Source organism: Lineus longissimus, chromosome 8, assembly GCF_910592395.1.
Source record: "Lineus longissimus chromosome 8, tnLinLong1.2, whole genome shotgun sequence".
Taxonomy (NCBI): Eukaryota; Metazoa; Nemertea; class Pilidiophora; order Heteronemertea; family Lineidae; genus Lineus; species Lineus longissimus.
Genome location: NC_088315.1, coordinates 688,705 through 706,935, shown reverse-complemented (window position 1 = coordinate 706,935; position 18,231 = coordinate 688,705). Strand labels below are relative to the sequence as shown.

The 18,231-nt window shown below is 42.6% G+C and overlaps 1 protein-coding gene across 5 annotated transcripts; it reads right to left on the bottom strand.

Moving 5' to 3' along the window:
• Positions 1-5,593: 5,593 nt before the first annotated feature.
• On the bottom strand, positions 5,594-17,205 carry LOC135492311 (severin-like). 5 transcript variants are annotated; one of them, XM_064778691.1, is made up of 16 exons: positions 17,117-17,205; positions 15,311-15,348; positions 14,412-14,492; positions 14,085-14,164; positions 13,547-13,621; positions 13,271-13,342; positions 12,695-12,822; positions 12,115-12,337; positions 11,525-11,611; positions 11,103-11,188; positions 9,352-9,430; positions 8,943-9,038; positions 8,600-8,688; positions 7,772-7,786; positions 6,907-6,929; positions 5,594-6,084 (listed from the first exon to the last, which is right to left on the bottom strand). In XM_064778691.1, exons 2-14 carry the CDS (start codon positions 15,315-15,317, stop codon positions 7,774-7,776), a joined length of 1,116 nt encoding a protein of 371 aa, XP_064634761.1. In that variant the 5' UTR covers positions 15,318-15,348; positions 17,117-17,205; the 3' UTR covers positions 5,594-6,084; positions 6,907-6,929; positions 7,772-7,773. The 5 variants fall into 5 exon arrangements, with proteins under 5 accessions (XP_064634761.1, XP_064634760.1, XP_064634758.1 ...); XM_064778690.1 differs by lacking the exon at positions 6,907-6,929; XM_064778688.1 differs by lacking the exon at positions 7,772-7,786.
• Positions 17,206-18,231: the final 1,026 nt, after the last annotated feature.

The window sequence follows — 18,231 nt, the reverse complement described above, 5'->3', positions numbered from 1 at the left end:
AGCGGCAGCATCGGGAGTACCGCACATTTTACTGATTTTCAAATAGTATGTTCCATATATCGGAACGATATTTGCCCAAGCTGTTTTAACGGTAGCATCGGCTGAAGTGTCCATATTAGGGTCCACACAATAAGCTTCATTAGACAGCTCCTCGACCTCTCTATACTTTTCAATCGCAGACTTTACCAAGCTTACTTTACATGGGCAACTAACCCCGAGCTTTCCGCATGGGCAGTTCCAGGTAGCCAGATACTGGGCATTGTGTGTTGGGATTCTTGCTGCGAGTTTTTGAATGTTGCTCAATCGAGATGCATCATCTCCTGACGGTGCAGGGCAGCCAGCTTCAGTCACAGTCATGAAAAGTTCATCGGTGATCTTCTTGATGGCGTCCAGGTTAGCTTTTGCGGAGGTCTTGTTAGTTAGGTCCTTGTTGTTACAAGTGGCATCCTTAGCCAGACTCTCAATCTTCCCAAATAGCCAAACCGTATCCTCTGTGGCCCAAACCTTACAAGGACAATCATGCAGCATTTTAGCTTGCTTGGACAGTTCCTCTAAATCCGTGTATATCTCAGTCAACTTCTTTAGCGCGGCAGCATCATCAACAGTCTCCTTGCTCTTTCTACATTCACTCTGGTTATCCATGTCCTTGTCATTCTTTCCATTCTCCTCAATATGCCAATCCTTCCTAAGTTTCTTTATGAGCTCATCTATTTTCGTCTTTTCAGCATCTAAATTATTCGATGGAGGTTTGATCTTCTTAAACCAACAGTCCGCTTCGAATTTGGCACTTTTTATGGCGTTCTTGTCAATTTCGGGATGTTCATCAGAACAGGGACATTTGCCGAGAAGATCAAGTTTCTGGCTGAATTGTGTGATTCTCCCAGCCAGTGTCTGTATCTTCGACTTCCTTTGAGCATCCGTTAAGGTCCCTGCAGTACATTTAGATGCATCTGTTGTTATCTCTAATGCATCTGTCACTTTCTTGATGGCATCCATGGAAGTTTTAGCTGCTGTCTTATCCGTGAGGGCCTTATTTGCGCATGTTGCATCTTGGGCCCAGGCCTCAATTATTTGCCTGGTCTTGTCCTTGCCGTCTTGTCTCTTCGCCAGACAAGGGCAGAGCTCCTTCGCAATCTTCATACTACGCAAGGCCTCTGTTACCTGTATGATTGCAGTTCTTACATCATCAGGTTTATCCGACGGTTTCTCGTTAGCTGCACATGCCTCAGTGTAGGAGAATTTCGAATCTTTCAGCAGCTTGTCCAACTCTGCCAGCAGTGTTGTCACACTGGCAATCACGACCGAAGCGTTGGTGCACTTTACAGATTTTACAAGACTTGTTATTTTTGCGCTCAACTGAACATCTCCGCAGGGACAAAGATAATTGGAATTACAAAAGGATGACTTGTACAATTCTTTTAACAACTTATTTAGCTTTGCGCTGGTCTCATTCACGAATGCTTCTGTTCTGATATTGGTCCCACTGTATAGGTTGACTACTTTAGTGCACGAGGTCAGAACGAACGGTACGCCGACTGGAAGCTTGAATTTATAACCTTTGACGTCTATCCCGCCACCTGCCGTGTCGGTCGCGCAGTTTAAGGCGCTTGCCATCTTCTGGGCTTCTTTTCTCGAATCGACAAGGGACTTGGACGACTTCCAGCTTGGGCATAACTTCTTTGGCGCACAGGATTTCAGCCGCAAAACCTCCGCTTCTATCAGCTTGAAGTCGCCATCTACCCTTGTTATCAAAGCCTCCTTGGCGGCCTTGTCGGCAAGGCTCGTCCAGTTGTACGCTCCTAACCGCTCCGTGCAGTCTTTAGCCGGGACCTTGCACAACCAAGGGTGCGTCTGAACTGTACCAGCCCAGCCCGCTGTGTCAGCCACCATGCAGTTCAAGTCGAACTTGACCTGTGACAGCTTCTCAACCCGCTCCATGAGTAGCGCCCCGGCTTTATCAGATTCCCCGGGACATTCTTTACAATTCTCCTTGTTCTCTGTTTTGATTGGTATGTCTTCCCAGCATGCTTGTTGTGATGATTGTTGGATGTGTAAGCAGAAGAAAATGAAGATGGGAAGGAATGTGGTTATTCTGGACGGCGCCATATCGCAGTAATGTTGCACTGAAATCAGACAAGATACCAATAAAGGTATTACTGTTCACTGGTAATAACCATATTCACAACACCAACCATTGGTGATTGTTGACGGACGTAGCAAAATGTTTTGCCCCTCAACGTCGGCTCCTATTGACGCTGGTAAAAGGTAACGTATGCCAAGAAGCCGTTTCGCATTGCTGTCGTTTTTATCGGTTCCTATGTTTGTGATAATTTGCTCCTAAAATCCTGGAGATATGTAGCAAATAAGTTTGTTTTTTGTGCCCATTTTTTATTAGTACACATGCAAGGGCCTAGAAAAACCTACTCAGAAACACCATGGAGCTCGCCATTAAGAAAGGATAGCCATGTGAAGGAAGTTAAAGAAAGTTGAATTTTGCACTCTACCCGAATTTTAAAAATGCCCTCATGAATTTCAGAAGTGATGTCGACTGAATGCATAGTTGTACAGTGACGCATCATGTACATGCTTGACAATGCCGTGATTGCCTTCACAAACCGACGTTGACGTGAGATGTCATATTTTTGGCGCTCTTCACCATCAAGTCCATAAGAATACAAAGGTTTACAATTTTGATATGTTTACCAAGGGTGTTGTGCAAACAAATACATGGGCACTGCCTCTCAACGCCATATGTCAATAGCTCCTCAACTCAGGCTTATAGAGCTAGGTACTTCTCTCTGGTACTTTTCCATCATCAACATTGCGTAGTTTAACTCCCTTCACATCCTGTACAAGTCTCATTGATTGAGTCCGGTTTATGGCATGACCCGTTTGTGAACCATGTATTTGAAGGTTCAGAGCCGAGTATAATATGTCTGACCTGTTTGATAGGATGTGGACTGAAAATGAATGTTTTTTTGCGGAAAATTTGTCCTGCTACAGATGAAAAAAATTCTAAGTCAAAATATTTTTTTTCACTTGTTATTTTCTACTCAAAATGAAGAAACATCATCAGTCCAAAAAATACTTTGACTGTGAAAGTTTTTCAGAATTTTGAACTAAGTCCAAATATTTTTTTCTGCTCAAAATGAAGACACATCATCAGTCCTAAAAATTTTTTGGCTTTGAAAATTTTTCAGAATTTTGAACTTTACAATCTGCTATGGCCTAGCTGGTGAGATCAATACATACAAATTACCAGATTCTCGTTCAATATCGTTATAAACAGCATGTGCCTGAAATCTATCAAGTATCATGCGGACCACGCCAAGAGGCCTCTACCATGTTTGTCCACATTTCAAGACGAGGTTCAATATGAAATTAAAGCGGCTGTGGTACACAACTTACATCAGAAGTGTATGACCGTAATACACTGCTGCTTACATGCAGTACGTTATTTTGTCTGCACTTAACTTCGCATTTAAAATAATTCAGGCCTACACGGTCTATTGTCAACTGCCCAAATTCCCATTGTTCGTCTGTTTTATCAAATGCTTTTCAGGGAAGTTTTGGTAGCATCGACCCCCCACGAAACAGTTTTTACAGGGGTCGAGTATAGAAGAGGAGAAATTGGTAACGTTACGAAGGGTACATTTCCCCGCCTTTCCTTTCATAAGGTTTCACTGAATTCTTCGTGAAAAATTTTTTCTACGACTCGGAGTAAATGTTTGGCTTTATAACCTATTTCGTTTCGAATTACCTACCTTTGCAACTGCAATGTATTTAATCCTATACAAAATGAGAAAGTTCGGAACAGATTATGGAAACATGGTGACCACTGGTAGTCCCACCTAACACTAACCTGGACTGACAGAGTACATTCGTTAAATCCAATCCAATATCATTCTCAACACGGACTCCTACTTGAGTGACGTAGGCATCCTCAAGCAGCACTTAAAATTTGACATGTTTGAAACTTTTTATGCTCTTAAGATGATCAATATTGCTGAATAGGATTCCAGGGTTTTGGACGAGGCATCAAGTTGTTTTCACCTGTTTATACGGCTGCCATGGCAATGGGCTCCAACTCCCAGTGCAACTTTTAATGTGCGCATCGTAGTTGCATAGGAAACTTCACTCGTGCCCCAGTTGGTTTCAGAATTTCTAGTTTTGTAAGGCATAGACAAACCCCCGGCACTTTCCAATCATGTGTGATATTTCTTACATACCGTGTCTGTGATGACGACAGCAATGTCTCTTTGGTTGCCTTGGTCAGAGTCAAGCATCTGCATCGTCATCTTGTTGAGTTTCAAAGAACTGTCAAAAAAATACTTTCGAAACAGTCAACAACCGAAGGCAGTTTCGTAACGAGTTAACACTTCATCACATCAAAAGAGACCATTATACTTGTAACAGTGACAAGAAACATCCTTGACACTTAATAGAAGTGTTCATTAAACAACCTCTTCGGACCTTTTTTGCCATTGGGGTGGAGTCGGGTATGACATCCTTTAGTCAAAGGAGATGAATTATGCAAAAGGGTTCTGGAGCATGGGACGTCAAGAAAGTCTCTCAAATTACCATTGAGAATATGCCATTGCTGTGAGCGAGGTGCTTGAGAAATACGAATGAATGTGGACGGGTCAAGCCAAGGACTTCAGCAAATATTGTCCTCCCACTTGTTCTATATTTTTTCGAAGATGGAAACACCCATTATGACGCTTCGAACGACAAGGAATGTTGGTTTTGTTCTTATACATGATTTACGTGTGCTGTACGAACCAACTGGACATTAAACGTTGAATGTCCTTTGAAATTGCAAAGTTAGTCTACTCAATTCTTCCCATCACCAACGAGTCGTCTTGGTGGAATCAGCTGAATACGTGTCTGCTAGTATGTATAAATCCATACACATACTTTTCGGCTATTTGTATGTCATATTTTGCTGTTTGAGTCCTCGATGAATAATTAATATCAAAGGGTTATACAGAAGTCTGTTTGCAATTTTAGAAATCAGACCAAACTCTAACCATGCAACCAAGGACCACTGCTTTTTATCTTTTTTGGCGAATCCTTTTATAACGGACACAAACTCTACAACAAAGGAAACATATCCAAAGCCTTGTGTACTTTATGCAGTAACTGCGTAGATGTAGCCGAGCAAGGCATTGTTATACAGTGGCGGGTCAATAATAAACACTCCACACCCTTCTGACGAGAATTCCGCATCGAAAGCATCAGCGGACCAGTCAATAACGCATATGAGATGCGTGGCATTTGACATGGTATGACTCACAGAGGCACAGATTCGGCTCTGGTAGAGTGTAAAAAGTGGTAAACGGTGTCTGTTCAAGGCCAGAATTGACTCCTCGGCAAGCTTGAACCAGTACTCACAGTTCCTAGTTTAATCGGAGTGTGAGGAGGTTGCGGAGCTGGGCTTTTCTGACGTGTATCTTCCATTGACCTTTTCAACCTCCTCGCCTTTTTCAAAACCACAACCATCGACCTCATGCATTAGTCGGCCACACCTTGTTTTTAAAATGTTCAACTCAAAATCACATTGAAGTCGCCCAGTAAACAACCAAGTCGTGGCTGAAGTACTTGATCGTTTATTCTTATTGACAATCAACATCGCATTGACATTTTATAAAAAGTGTCATTAGGATATGCTACACAACTTCTTTCTAAAACATACTTCAGACTCGTACTCTCTAATTTGTCGTCGTTGTTTCGGCGACTGATTCAGTCCAGAATAGACGAACTTTATTTTTATTTTAGTTTGCACTTGCTTTCAATGTAACTGGAGAAAAAGGTAGAATGCCTTTAAACAGATCCGCCAATTCTTCTTGGCGTCTGATGCTTCTATGCCTTCCTGCCTCAAATTGGCATCATCTTCCATTTCCGATCTTTCTACACGATACACGTCAATGGTACAGACTGGCAGGCAATCTCTATTTTGAGTAAGCGTATTTCTATTCGCCGGGTATGAATGTAGTCCTATACATTATGTTTACAAAGTCATGATATTCTATATATCTTTGAACTCTCCACCACGATCCCTAACTTGTTCAGCATTTCCAGCTTCTGAAAAGGGATGAAAATTAGATTACCAGACATGTAGTATTAAGAATATAAGCTGAATCCCTAACAGCCGAGCCTAGCACCACATTGTCACCCATACTTGCCATAACTTGATGTTGCTCGGGGTAGACCCATGAGATATTGGCGTCTTCACTGAAGAATGCCTTGGGAGTGATTGGCTCCCATAACGCTACCTTCGGCTCCAATTCAGAAAGATTTCGCTTTGAGCACGGTGTCATTCATCAAGGATTTCCCTCAAGAGGAAACATGTGGCAGGTTTCGATTTCAACGTTCATATCAGGATAATGTGATTTGGTATACATTTCATTCTCTCACTACCAACCACTATTAGTTGGTTGGTCGAAATGACCTGAAACTGAAGTCTCTCCGATTTTGGACTATCGTGCATAAAATGGACAAAAATACGATCAACAAATCATACGTGCAGAAGAGCAACAAAACTCCGAATAAAGTGGTAGTAACATCGGTAGTATTAAGAAAAGAAAAACCTACAAAAGACTAACTGAGAGAACTTACATGTTCCCTAAACAAATTGTACCAAGAAGGCGATAGACAATGACACAGAAGGAAGTTGATGAGATGGACGCTTGAGACGATTCATTCTCTCTGCGCTCTACACATATAAATAGTACACACTTATCTATACTCTACACACAAAAATGTAGGACAGAAGTACAATATAATCGGATAAATGTATAGATGAGAGAACTGTCTGATAGATAGATAGAGAGTTTGAAATCTCTATGTCGTAGAAAACCTTCAGATAGAAATCTTTTCCACGCCATGCATCTTTTGTATACATACGTTATTAACAAACTGGCGCAACCCTAGAAGGAAAATATTTGTGAAGCAAATCAGGATTGAAATCATGTCATCAGCAGTGTATATCATATTCTCCTCGTCATTGCCTGTTAAGTCCTGTTTCGTCTAATCCCGTCCTTCGTCGTACTGAACAGTCTGACCTCATTCCACAATTTGAAAAAACTGAAAACGGTCAACAAAACAGAAAACGAGGGGAGAGATAATTTATTACGAAGACAACATAAAAGATACTAACTTGCACAATTTTACGACAATCTTGATTGATACTAATAATTATCATCATAGACAATAACATATAGACAACAACGAGTGAAATATTGGCACCAATGTTACAGTTTTAATTTTCCGAAGACAAGTTAGTTCATTCTCACACGTGGCCTTTGGAAGTTAAATATGCTTTTTACATTAAATTTAAACATGGGAACTTTAATAATTTTGATTTTCCCAGTCGTGTCTTTTGCCAATTTCACATCAGCACCCATTTTAGGCATTGCTATACGCAGTCTGCGGATGATGTGTATAGTCGATTGTACATAACAATAACCAAATCTATACTTGCAACAACGCAATGGGAGCGCGTCACAAAACATATGCCCTGAATCTAAAACACAGATCAATGATATTAGATTACCAAATTTCACTTCAAAATTGTTTATCTGACAACAATAGAGTAGAAAAGTGTGGAAACATTTCAATAGCACTTTCCAAGCAACTGACGCACTTTTCGAAAAAAACTAAACCACGAGAGTTCACTTAGAAACCTTATACTGACATTTTTTCTCAAATCGTTTCTGGAGTGATTTCAATATTGAACAGTGTGCATGTGAATGTCAGTGATTTCATTTACCTTCATGCCTCGGAGCTGCTTGTCAAGGTAAAATATGATAATGAAGCACCGGGTGTGAGTATGATGATGGGAATCGTCTGTGTGTACATGTATACTAGTAACGGAACAGGGAGTGTAGAAAGTGTATCAACGTATAGAAAAAATGCAGAAGAAGTGCAATGAAGTTGTCAACCATGCATTTTAATAGACCAAGAAGTCGTGAAAGAAGAAGAGTTTGATTATTGATTTACATTTGTTTTGAGAGATTGAGAAAGAAGTAGAAGTGGACAGTGTTTTTTTTAGGTATATCTAGGCTACCATCGTAGTGAAAGAGAGGAAGAAGTGTAGATGGGTGGATTGAGACATGAGGAAGAAAAGTAAGGCTGTGTCTGGTATGGTAGACCAAAAAGAAAGTGTGAGTAAAGATAAGTGTATACTGTGTTATTTATATGTATATTTTGGAACGTCATGATACAAGGTTTTACAGAAATGACACATCGGACAGTTTGACAAGAGATGTGGTTAACACAGAAGAACGTTCATCTACGAGGCGAACAGGTAAAGACTGCTTGCAACAGATTAACAAGTAAAGAACTAATAGTACAAAAGAACAAAAGAACAAAAGTAATATTATTCTTTAACATTCTGTATACGTGCAGATCTTGTAGTTTGAAGTTCAGAAAAGTTCTCCTTGGATATCTGGTTCGCGTTGACACAAGGTAAGGTAACATGTAGGCCACTCTCAACAGTTACATGCGGTTTGTTTGCTAAAATGCCGAGACTACTAGACGATTCAACGAAACAACAGCTAGAGATAAGTTAGTGATCCTTCTGGCATTTGATAATTACATGAGCGTCTTGTAAAACTCTTTGTCTTCCCTACCATCTCTGACCTGGCGGATTGGACGGACCGGGTTGGGCTTGTCCTTCAAGAAGTTCTGAAATCATGAAAATAAGAAACATGCATGGTAATAATATTTTCCAACATTCAAAATGCCCTAACAACGTTTACGAGTATCTCACCACCAATGAATGAGGACCAGTATACAACACAGTCCCCACAGCAAGGGGTAAAGGTGCTCTGTTGATGACATAACGAGGGAAAACTACTGACAATGTATATGTAAATTGTGTATATACTGCCTGTATTGTGGATTACCTCGAACATTGACAAGTGAAATGCTTGACTTACATGTCCGTAGACCATGCCGCAGTTGATCTCGGCCTTAGAGGCTCCCTTGCCGATCCAGACGGTCAAGTCCCTGCCGGTGTCGATGAAGAAGACATCCTACAAAGGAACAGAGAGAAAGAAATGGAGAGATCTACCAAATGACACGACTACGAAAGCCACTTCAGCCTTGGTGTCCGAAATGTTCGGGGGTCGGGGATCATAGCTTTTTTCCCGTTCCTCCAATAATATGTCCAACTGAAAACATGACCCTTGTTGTGATATGAACACAACCGAGTAAGTTGAGGCAGAGGAATACACATCCTGATCCTCATGTCTTTTAGGGTTTAATAACAAGCAAAAACCTTGGTGGCCAAGATCAGAGTTATACTGATACACATTAGCATAAACATTTAGTAAATTTTCCTCTTACCTCACGTTTCAGCATTCCCTTGTTCAAACTGCCCTCTGCAACCTTGGTAATAACCAGAGACCCGCTCTTGTCCGATACTCTGCAAGCATAAAACTCTGTAAGTGAGGGAGGAAGTTGAAATTGTGTTTGGAAGACATGCTTATTTAGACCGTTTGAATCTACTGTCTCCATAACTGAGGATACGTGAGAATGAAAGTTCATCAAGAAATACGAAATATCGACCAGTGACATTTTGGAGAATCTTGTGATAGAAACATTGAAGTATTCACCAGTCATGCCAGTAGGTTGTGGCGCTGTTTCATGTAATACATGGTGGTCTCCTGTGATTTGACTTAACATGTATAGTGGATGATTTGTTGCCAGTGATAATACACTTTTAAAGCTGACACGCATGCCCAAAACCCTTCCGGAAAGTGCTAACGCCCGTCCGCCATGTTTTGAACGACCGGTCAGCCAAAGTTTCAAATGCCCTCAGATGATAGACTACCATCAGGCCGCAGTGGCGCTACCGTTTTCGTCAACAGAGCGCTGCTATGCAGATTAGTACTTCGAATGCCATCTCATCAAAACGTTCCTCATTACACGAATGGTTTTAATACCAGCAAAACGAGAAATTCTTTTGCGTCGTTAAAACTCGAAAAATAGCTGCGTGCTCCTATAATCCTCACAGGGTGTCATGTTCATCTCCTGATTATGTATCTTATGAATTCATTTTGCCAATATTTTTAAAGGCCACTTTGAAACTCAAAATGGTACGGATGGCACCAAAGACGCCATTCTGTCAAGCTTGTACGTGAAAGAAAATCTGAAAAATATGTTGATTCACAACAACGGCTTCATGGCATGGTGGGGAAGGCAGCAACGACCAAGTGTCGATGGTTCCGAGTTCGAACCCGCTCGAGGAGTATTTTTATCTTCTATTTTCACGAGAGCGTCTCTGTGTTGTCGTTTGTGCAGTCAAGTGAGATCAGTCGCTGGGTGTCTATCATGTTTCAAGTGCAGTTGGTCGCTTGGTGGTCGGGCGTTTGTTTTTTCTAACTTGGACGTTAGGGGTTTTATGCATGCATGTCAACTTTAAGCTGAGGTGAATTTCATCATGCAGCTCGAAATATGACGTGATTTGATTGCCCCACCCCAGAACCTGGTAGATTTTCACTAAGTGAGATATTCATATTGGTACTTCGTTTTTGGTTTTCAATGTTTTTGTTTCAGGATACAAGTGATTACCATTAAGAGATGGCCATACAACACTGACACGACAGGCACGGACATGACAACAACGTGTCTGTCCACTCTACCTTTTCTTACAACAGAAGAAACCCGTTTCTACTTCGCTGCCTGCATTAGAAATCCTAGAAGCAATCATGTGTCATAGTTGAGATTTCATATCCGAAACGAACTCAAGAAACAAACATTTTAGGAATTTGTTCATCAGTGCAACAAGGCCACCAAGAAATATCGCAACTTCATCTGTTAGATACATTTCCCATCTGTCAGAGTCACTATGAGTAAGAAATACATTTCTATAATCATCCTTAACTTGTTTTTCAATTTCGTCATTTTAAGTTGGACTTGAATGAAAATTAGACAAGGATTTCAGGCATACAGATTCTGCCTTTCCCACTCTCTAAGTGATACAAAGCATCAACACTATCGTGCATACTAAAGTATCATCAAAAAGGTGCAGGTAATACGGCGCCAACTGTACCAGGAAACCCTGATATAAAGACATGTGCCCTAATGATACATACTGGTAAAGAACCTTGCAGTCGGGAGCGCCCTCTGGTTCAGGTTCAACTACGATCTCCTCGTCAGGCATAAGGGACATGAATTCTTCCTGGAAGCAAACAGGGAGATGTTCAGATACAACCTGGTAAAACCACGCGCCTCCCTGTGAGATCTCGTAATTGGGTGGTTGATCAGCCAGTGACAAATAGAAGCATCCCAAGTAACATTGTCAATGGCAATGACAACATGATGACACTCATCAATCACAGACGTACTTCTTCTTGAAAACAACTTCATGTCACCTCTGTAAGGTGAATGATAGGGAAAAGGAGACGTTTACTGGTATTAGGGTGACGTTTATCTTGGATAAGCGAACACATCACCAGCGTGAAAGGCATCTCCTCTGACTTGGATCAATGATTTCAACGTTCCCCATTCAACTTACGATCTGTCTCCAGTCGGATGAGCTCTCGTCCGTGATATCCAGTTTGGCGTTGTGGGCATCTCGCAGCTTCTGAACGTATGCCTGAGCCTAGAGGGAGAGGAATCTGAGGTTATAGTCATGGTGTTATCAGCCCACTTTGACGATAAGTATGCTGGAAACGGGTAACTTTGTCATGTTTGTAACAGTGTTTAATTGGAGTCGAACATGCAGTGGTTTTCATTTGTTTCTTGCGTGTCCGTGGGGTTTTTGCTCGAAAACTTGATGTGTATCCTACGACCGCTCTGCACGTGGCACACCCCAATGCCACGGGTTCTTTTCCGGACTGCACGACTGGCGTTGACTCAAAGCCAACCCCCTTTTACAGCTGTAGTCCAGCCGACCCTGGTCTGTCGTATCCTTCATAATATTGGTAGCAATTGACGACATGGTTAATTCATGGTCTAAATATCATCGGCAGGAAGGCAAACGCAATAGAACCTGTCTACATGAAACCTTCCGTCAAAATATCGAACAAGTATGCCGACCCAAACGCGGCGGCACAGGAACTGAATTCCATATTACAAACGAAACTCTTTGCCTCGCCTACCAACCTTTGTCTTCTCCTTGATACTACATGTCTTTCCATTGAATTGGTAGATCTTCTCTCCAAAATCGAGAACAAAAACGTCATCGCTGTTGATGGACTTTTTCGAGAAGGGCACCTCATCTGCGCGGACCCGCTTTCCATCCTCCTTCTTGATCTGGATCAGCCTGGGCTTGTAGACGTCCGGGGTAACATGTCGGAAGCCGCTGTCCGCGCCACCATCAAGGATCCTGCAAGGATAAGGTTTTTGTGTAATGGACCACAGTCAGTGTCTCTATCGTCTTGGAAGACAAGGAATACTCGTATTTCACGTGTTAATGGGCTATTTTAGTACCCGCGGGGAATCAGCGCCACTTACGAGTGTTCTGAAACAGTTCATTCGGAAGAAGGATGAGTTGAGGAGCAAATCGCCGATCGCCTGTAACGCAATCTCGAACGCCTGTCTCATTGACCGACATCATGATCAGGAGCTCGAACAATGGGATAAGCATTCGCGTTGGCGTTTCGGGGGCTTTGCGAAACTCCCTAAGGAAGTTGGTATGGGTGTTTCAGGGGCTTTGCGAAAACTCCCGTCTTATAATACCTACGTCAACTCATCAAAGTAGGTCTTGAAGAGATCCGACTCGTGGTTCTGGACCTCTCGATGCTGGATGGCCTTGTCCTTAAGGAAGGTGTCCAGCTCGACTGTCTTGTATGCGGCTGTACCGTACTCGTCCTGAAGGAGGAGCACAGTGAATATTAGACACGACGAACTTTGAAACAAGTAGGCCTACTACAAATGAACCATTTCTTTATGGAGCTCGGATGATCTTCTTCATCAGTGTTCGCGCATATTCACCGTTGCTTAACGCTTCTTTATAACCATAGCGATCGTCACGCAACCTACATGCAGGGTTTTTGGTAAAGTGACGTCATGGAGAAACACGTCGTAAGATTACTTCCTTACACTTGGATGGTTTCTGTTGTTGCCCTGGTATAGGCTAGGCTATGTATGCAATCTCCTAAATACATCTCATACCGGTGCATCTTTTCATACATGTGATTACTTGTCCAAGATGGCTTGGGCAACAGGGGTATCGAGCCGTGTTGTAAGATCCAGAGGAACGAGAAGATATGTAGTCTTCTCGGGCCATCATAAGGCACCCATAACTTGTGTTACATACCTGTGTGCTGTGGGCACCGATCCAAAAGTGGACATCGTATTCCCAGTCTTCCTCGCCCTCCTTTTGGTATTTCTGGAGAAAAGATAATAAAGTCAGTTGTTGTTGAGTGGGTTAGACACAAAACCATTTGAGGAGAAGGAATTAATCATCCAATTCGAAAACGACTAAATTCTGCTATTTCTAAGTGAGTAGAAGTCGATGGAGTAAGTATCGTTGGTTTGATATATCTGCTTCAATAAAAGATTGATGATCTCGCTAACAAACTCTGTAACTCACGTTCAGAATGATGTAACTGTCCCCGTTGTAAAAGCTGCCGTATTCCTCCTTGGCCCATGGGGTGGGTACGAATTTCTGAAAGTTAATCAAGCAAGTTTATGTCATCCTGTCTCTCACGCATTGTCGTCACCACTATAGAGACTATCGGCATCCACAAACTGGGTGAGTGACTTAGCGATCTCAAAACATTAGTGGTCAAGATGGTTTATTTAGTGATACGAAGAGACCCGTCTGGATATATAGAGCGTCGTTGGAGCTACTGGGTTCGACTCTCGGAACGGACAGTGCAGTTTCATCACATCCCTATCCTAAAGTATGTCACCTAACCCTAGATTACCTTCCCACCAAGAGAAACAGGTATCAGTCTTGCGATGCATATTGCATCCACAGACTCGCACAAATTCAAGTCACAGAACCGAGTGTCGTCCTTTACGGCGAACAGGAAAACCATTTAGACATCAAACTGACCTGTCCTGGCATACTAAAGTACCAGCGTCCTCAACCAAAATAGATCGTGAACTTCAATGTGTCAACTCACCACAATCCTCCAGATGAACAGGCCGGCTTTATCCTCGGCATTCACCACATGCCAGGCCTTTTCGGTCTCAGCTGCTGCCTCTGTTAACGACAGATAAATGCAAACAATCAAATACGTCTTTCCCTGCGGCATGTAGCAGATCCAAAGTTACTAAATTCGTAAACGAGTACTACAATGTCATAACGTCATTGCTCTATCGTTGTTGTAGCACCGATCTTTCACACTACAAGGCAAGACGATGTTGTTCTTTTTGGTCTTTGTCCATTCAGGCCTGTTGGCCTGGTAAAAGACAGTGACATGAATCTGCGCGAGGCTGGCTAGACTTACGTTTGATGTCCTTCTCGAGTTTGCTGCCGAACAAGGACAGGTTGGAATCCTTCCAGTCATACTTCTTTTGCTTTACGAGCCCTGGAGAAAAAAAAGATGAGTTACCTAAGAGTAACCAGTCTAAACACTGCTGAAGGAGTTACCAAGAGTTTGTTTGGAGAGTAGCAGTGAGTGGTTCTACCTTCCCATCCTTGGAGTAAAGTTCCATCAAGATACCTGTGCGTACAGCCAGGTAAGAAGCAGCTGTAGCAATATACACGTACACTGCTGGAGGCAGCTATCTTTAGCATTCTCAGCCATCTGATAAAATGGTAAGCTACCACAGCTCGAAGCTTATACTGCACCGCCCGGCTGCCACTTCTAGATCTCTACAACATACTGCAGGGAAAAAAACTTGCAATAAACAATGAATAATTGTCCCTTGGTTGCTATGAATAAAACTTGTGCATCGCCACAATCACTTTTATTGATTAATGTAGACATTAGAGTGGAGACAATAGCTGGATAACCTAGCCTTACATTCATCTCTAGGCGTGGCTTATGGTTACAGAAATAACCTCGTGGTAACGTTTCTTTCATGAAATGGTGTCACATGCAAGGCATCAGCAAACCAACGTAAACTCCTTATTTTCAACTCGACCCTCTCAATAACTGCGACCGAGAGACAAATAGGCCACCCCAGGATTCCTTTTTCCATACGATTCTGCAGATGTATAGGGTGCTCGGTTCTGGGGTATATAGTAGAGGGGGTTAATTCCACGTATCAGTTAAGGTAACCTCCTTCAACATGAACCCTGCATGTTACCCGTATTATATATTATCCAGGGATTGTTCATTGCATCCTTTGAGTAGCAAGTTGTATCTTACATGAAGCTACAGACGTTTCGATGATAACTTACCCGTCATGGCGATGATATGAATGTTTCTCTAGCCGAACCTGTAAAGAAAGCGCATAGTGATTAAGTTACCCGTCTAGGAGAAACAAACGTGTAAGGGTTCCAATAATAGCCTACTTACATACAGCATCAGACGAAAGCGCGTAAACAAGTATTTGATAAGGATGGCATACAGCTCCCTTGCATAAAAACAGTGTGGTATGGAGTGGGTGGTTCTTCAGCCACTAAACCCATACACGAAGTTTCCCCAGGGAATGTGCAAGTCGTTTGTAAAAGGTTGCGCATTTCTTCAATATGATATATGAGATAAGCCTTTGTCATGCTGCCTTCTGCCACAGACTGTAGGATAGGCAGACAGAATGTCTGCTGATACCATGTGGATTGGTGCGCCGCCGACCAAACTCTTCGTGACCAGCAATACTGGAAGTGAGGTTGGCGCTGGCGGTTTCATGTCACCCAGTATACGCACCCAACTTGGCGCCCCGTCCCACCACATCTCGTCACAACCGATAACAAGTTTGCCCCTTTAATAGAAACCGATCTTCGAATCGATTGACCTTGTGATTGGCCGTTTGAATCGATATCATCATCTGCTTGAAGTTTGTTACAGGCATTATGGGATTATCTCTGGGAGGAGTCAGCTGAGGCATGTTGTGTTCAGAGTTGTGGATGGAGACACAAAGATTCTTGCCAGCAGTGTTCGACTTAAAGAAACTTGAATGGACAAGCTATGCACGATACTATATATTATTGGCGGCCACCTCTGTATTAAAGCAGGACGTCCTCGCTGATTTTGGTGCCAAATGGGTCACTTCTTTATAATTTGACCCGTGTAATGAGGATACCCCATTATTAAGAACAACATCTGTCAGTCCTACGGGTGTCATTGATTAAGAGGTTGAGCTTTTTTGATATCGTATTCATGTCAGCCAGAGTCTCCCCTTCCATTCTCCGTCTGTTCTAGCAGACGACTGAACCTCTGAACTTTGTTTATCGTCTGCTCAAAACCATCAAGGCCAGCCAGTGCTATGAATTGAATGTAGACCTCATGTGTAGGCCAACCTGGTTGCAGACAGAGCAACACTTTACCATCATGAGAAACCTGACTGGAAATAGCAAACGCATGAATCACTCGATCAGGAAACGCCAGGAGAGCCCATGGCAGGAGTCTGCTCAATTTTGCACGGGCATATACTACAGAGTTATGATAGCCTTAATGGAATCAACCGTAGAGGTCACCAAGCTGAGAGTACGATAACTGGTCTGTTGAAGGGGGAACCAACTTCTCTGTATTGGTCACCTTTTAGGACATGATACCGGTAGTTTTTCTGAAGCAAGAAGATGTATTGTAAAGCCTATATTCCATCAGAGTCTTTCAATAAACATTGGAAGACTCATGAATGGAAGTGAGGAACCCACCGACCGCAGCAACCAGCATCCCTTAGAGAAGTCTCTGATCACTCACAAAGCCGTTGTCTTCGTATAAAGAAAAGATCTCAAACTCATTCAAATACTAACAAGGCCACTTCGGCATTCAATCGACAGTCAACATACACTTTACAGTTTCAGCAGCATCCGCACACGCATCCTGACAAAGGATTCTGAAAGACTCTTAAGAAAGCAATGAATAGTTCAAGTATGCGGACTTGAATAACGGCCAATTTTCTAATTAAAGGAAATTAGAGTCAAGACATATCGTACGCATACACATACTAGTACTAAGAAAACTCAAGTCAGTCATGATAATATCAAATCGATGTAGTTAGTTGCCTATAGTATGTGGAATTGATTGAAATGTACAGTGCTCACCTGGAAATGTTAGACCGGCAGATGCCTCGAGAGGAATGAGCTATGGAGATGAGCCACGCCCGTCAGAGAGAACAGATACCGTGAGAGGCTGCGAGATGTTGTTGATCATGTGATCGATGCTAGCAGTTGCGTGAGATTAGCTGTTATACCTAGCAGGATTATGATATGATCGATTGATATAGCCAATGCAAGCTTCCTGCAATTAGGAATCCTCCTGTTCAACATGCAGGAGAATTTCTTCTCCAGACTTTTGACTTGGCTATTGGCTACCATATAGTCAAAAGCACCTTATAGCACATGCCTTTTGAGCTTATCACTTCCAGGGCCAGGGGGACATTAATAAGACTGCCGGTTGTCTTGCATCTATGTAGATCTTCGCCATCAAAGGACCAAAATGGCTATAGATATCGGATTGCCGCGGCTACGTGACAATCTTTACTTGTCCAATACTGATTTGGGTGGCTTGCCCTGCATTTGAGGAGACAACGAAGCTATTGGCGCGTTGCTATCACTGATCACCCCGGGCTTATCATCGACCGTCCGCTGGAAGTGGATTATTGCCGCCGTGCAGAAGCGTTGTCCTACAAAAGTTAGTCTTCCTGGACCCGGTTGTTCAAAAGCACAAAAGTCACGTTATCCCTAACGATTACGTTAAGTTTCCTCAAGGACGTTATCTCTTTCAGTTAAACCCACTGCGGAAATGTTCACGTTAAGACTTAACATCTCCGTTAAAGCTAACGTGGTTTTGAACAACTCAGCCCAGGTTGCGTCGCCCCGATAAGCATCACATCCTAGCGACATCGGCCTGAAGTTTGTCTCAGATTGTGATGTCCTGACAAATACTGGTATAGTCACTAAGTGGTGCCTCCCAGTGACACAAATGTTGTCCTCATATTGAGATAGTAAAGACATAACGGGTATTGTCACCGAGGATGCGTCCCAGCGACTTCAGTGTGTTCAAAATATTGGTCTCTGATGTTCATGTGTACGTCCTATTGGAACAAGAGTGTGGTACGGATGTTGGTCTTAGATTGTGATGTCCTGACGTATATAGAGTCCAAGGTGCTCCATCCAAGCGACACGAGTTGTTCTAACGTTGGTCCCTGGTTGTGACA

Coding starts and splice junctions, on each gene's coding strand:
- LOC135492311 (XM_064778688.1), bottom strand. Junction 9,431..11,102: donor GACTGCAAGGTTCTTTACCA/GTATGTATCATT, acceptor TTATGCTTGCAG/AGTATCGGACAAGAGCGGGT. Junction 9,039..9,351: donor AGGGAATGCTGAAACGTGAG/GTAAGAGGAAAA, acceptor GTTCCTTTGTAG/GATGTCTTCTTCATCGACAC.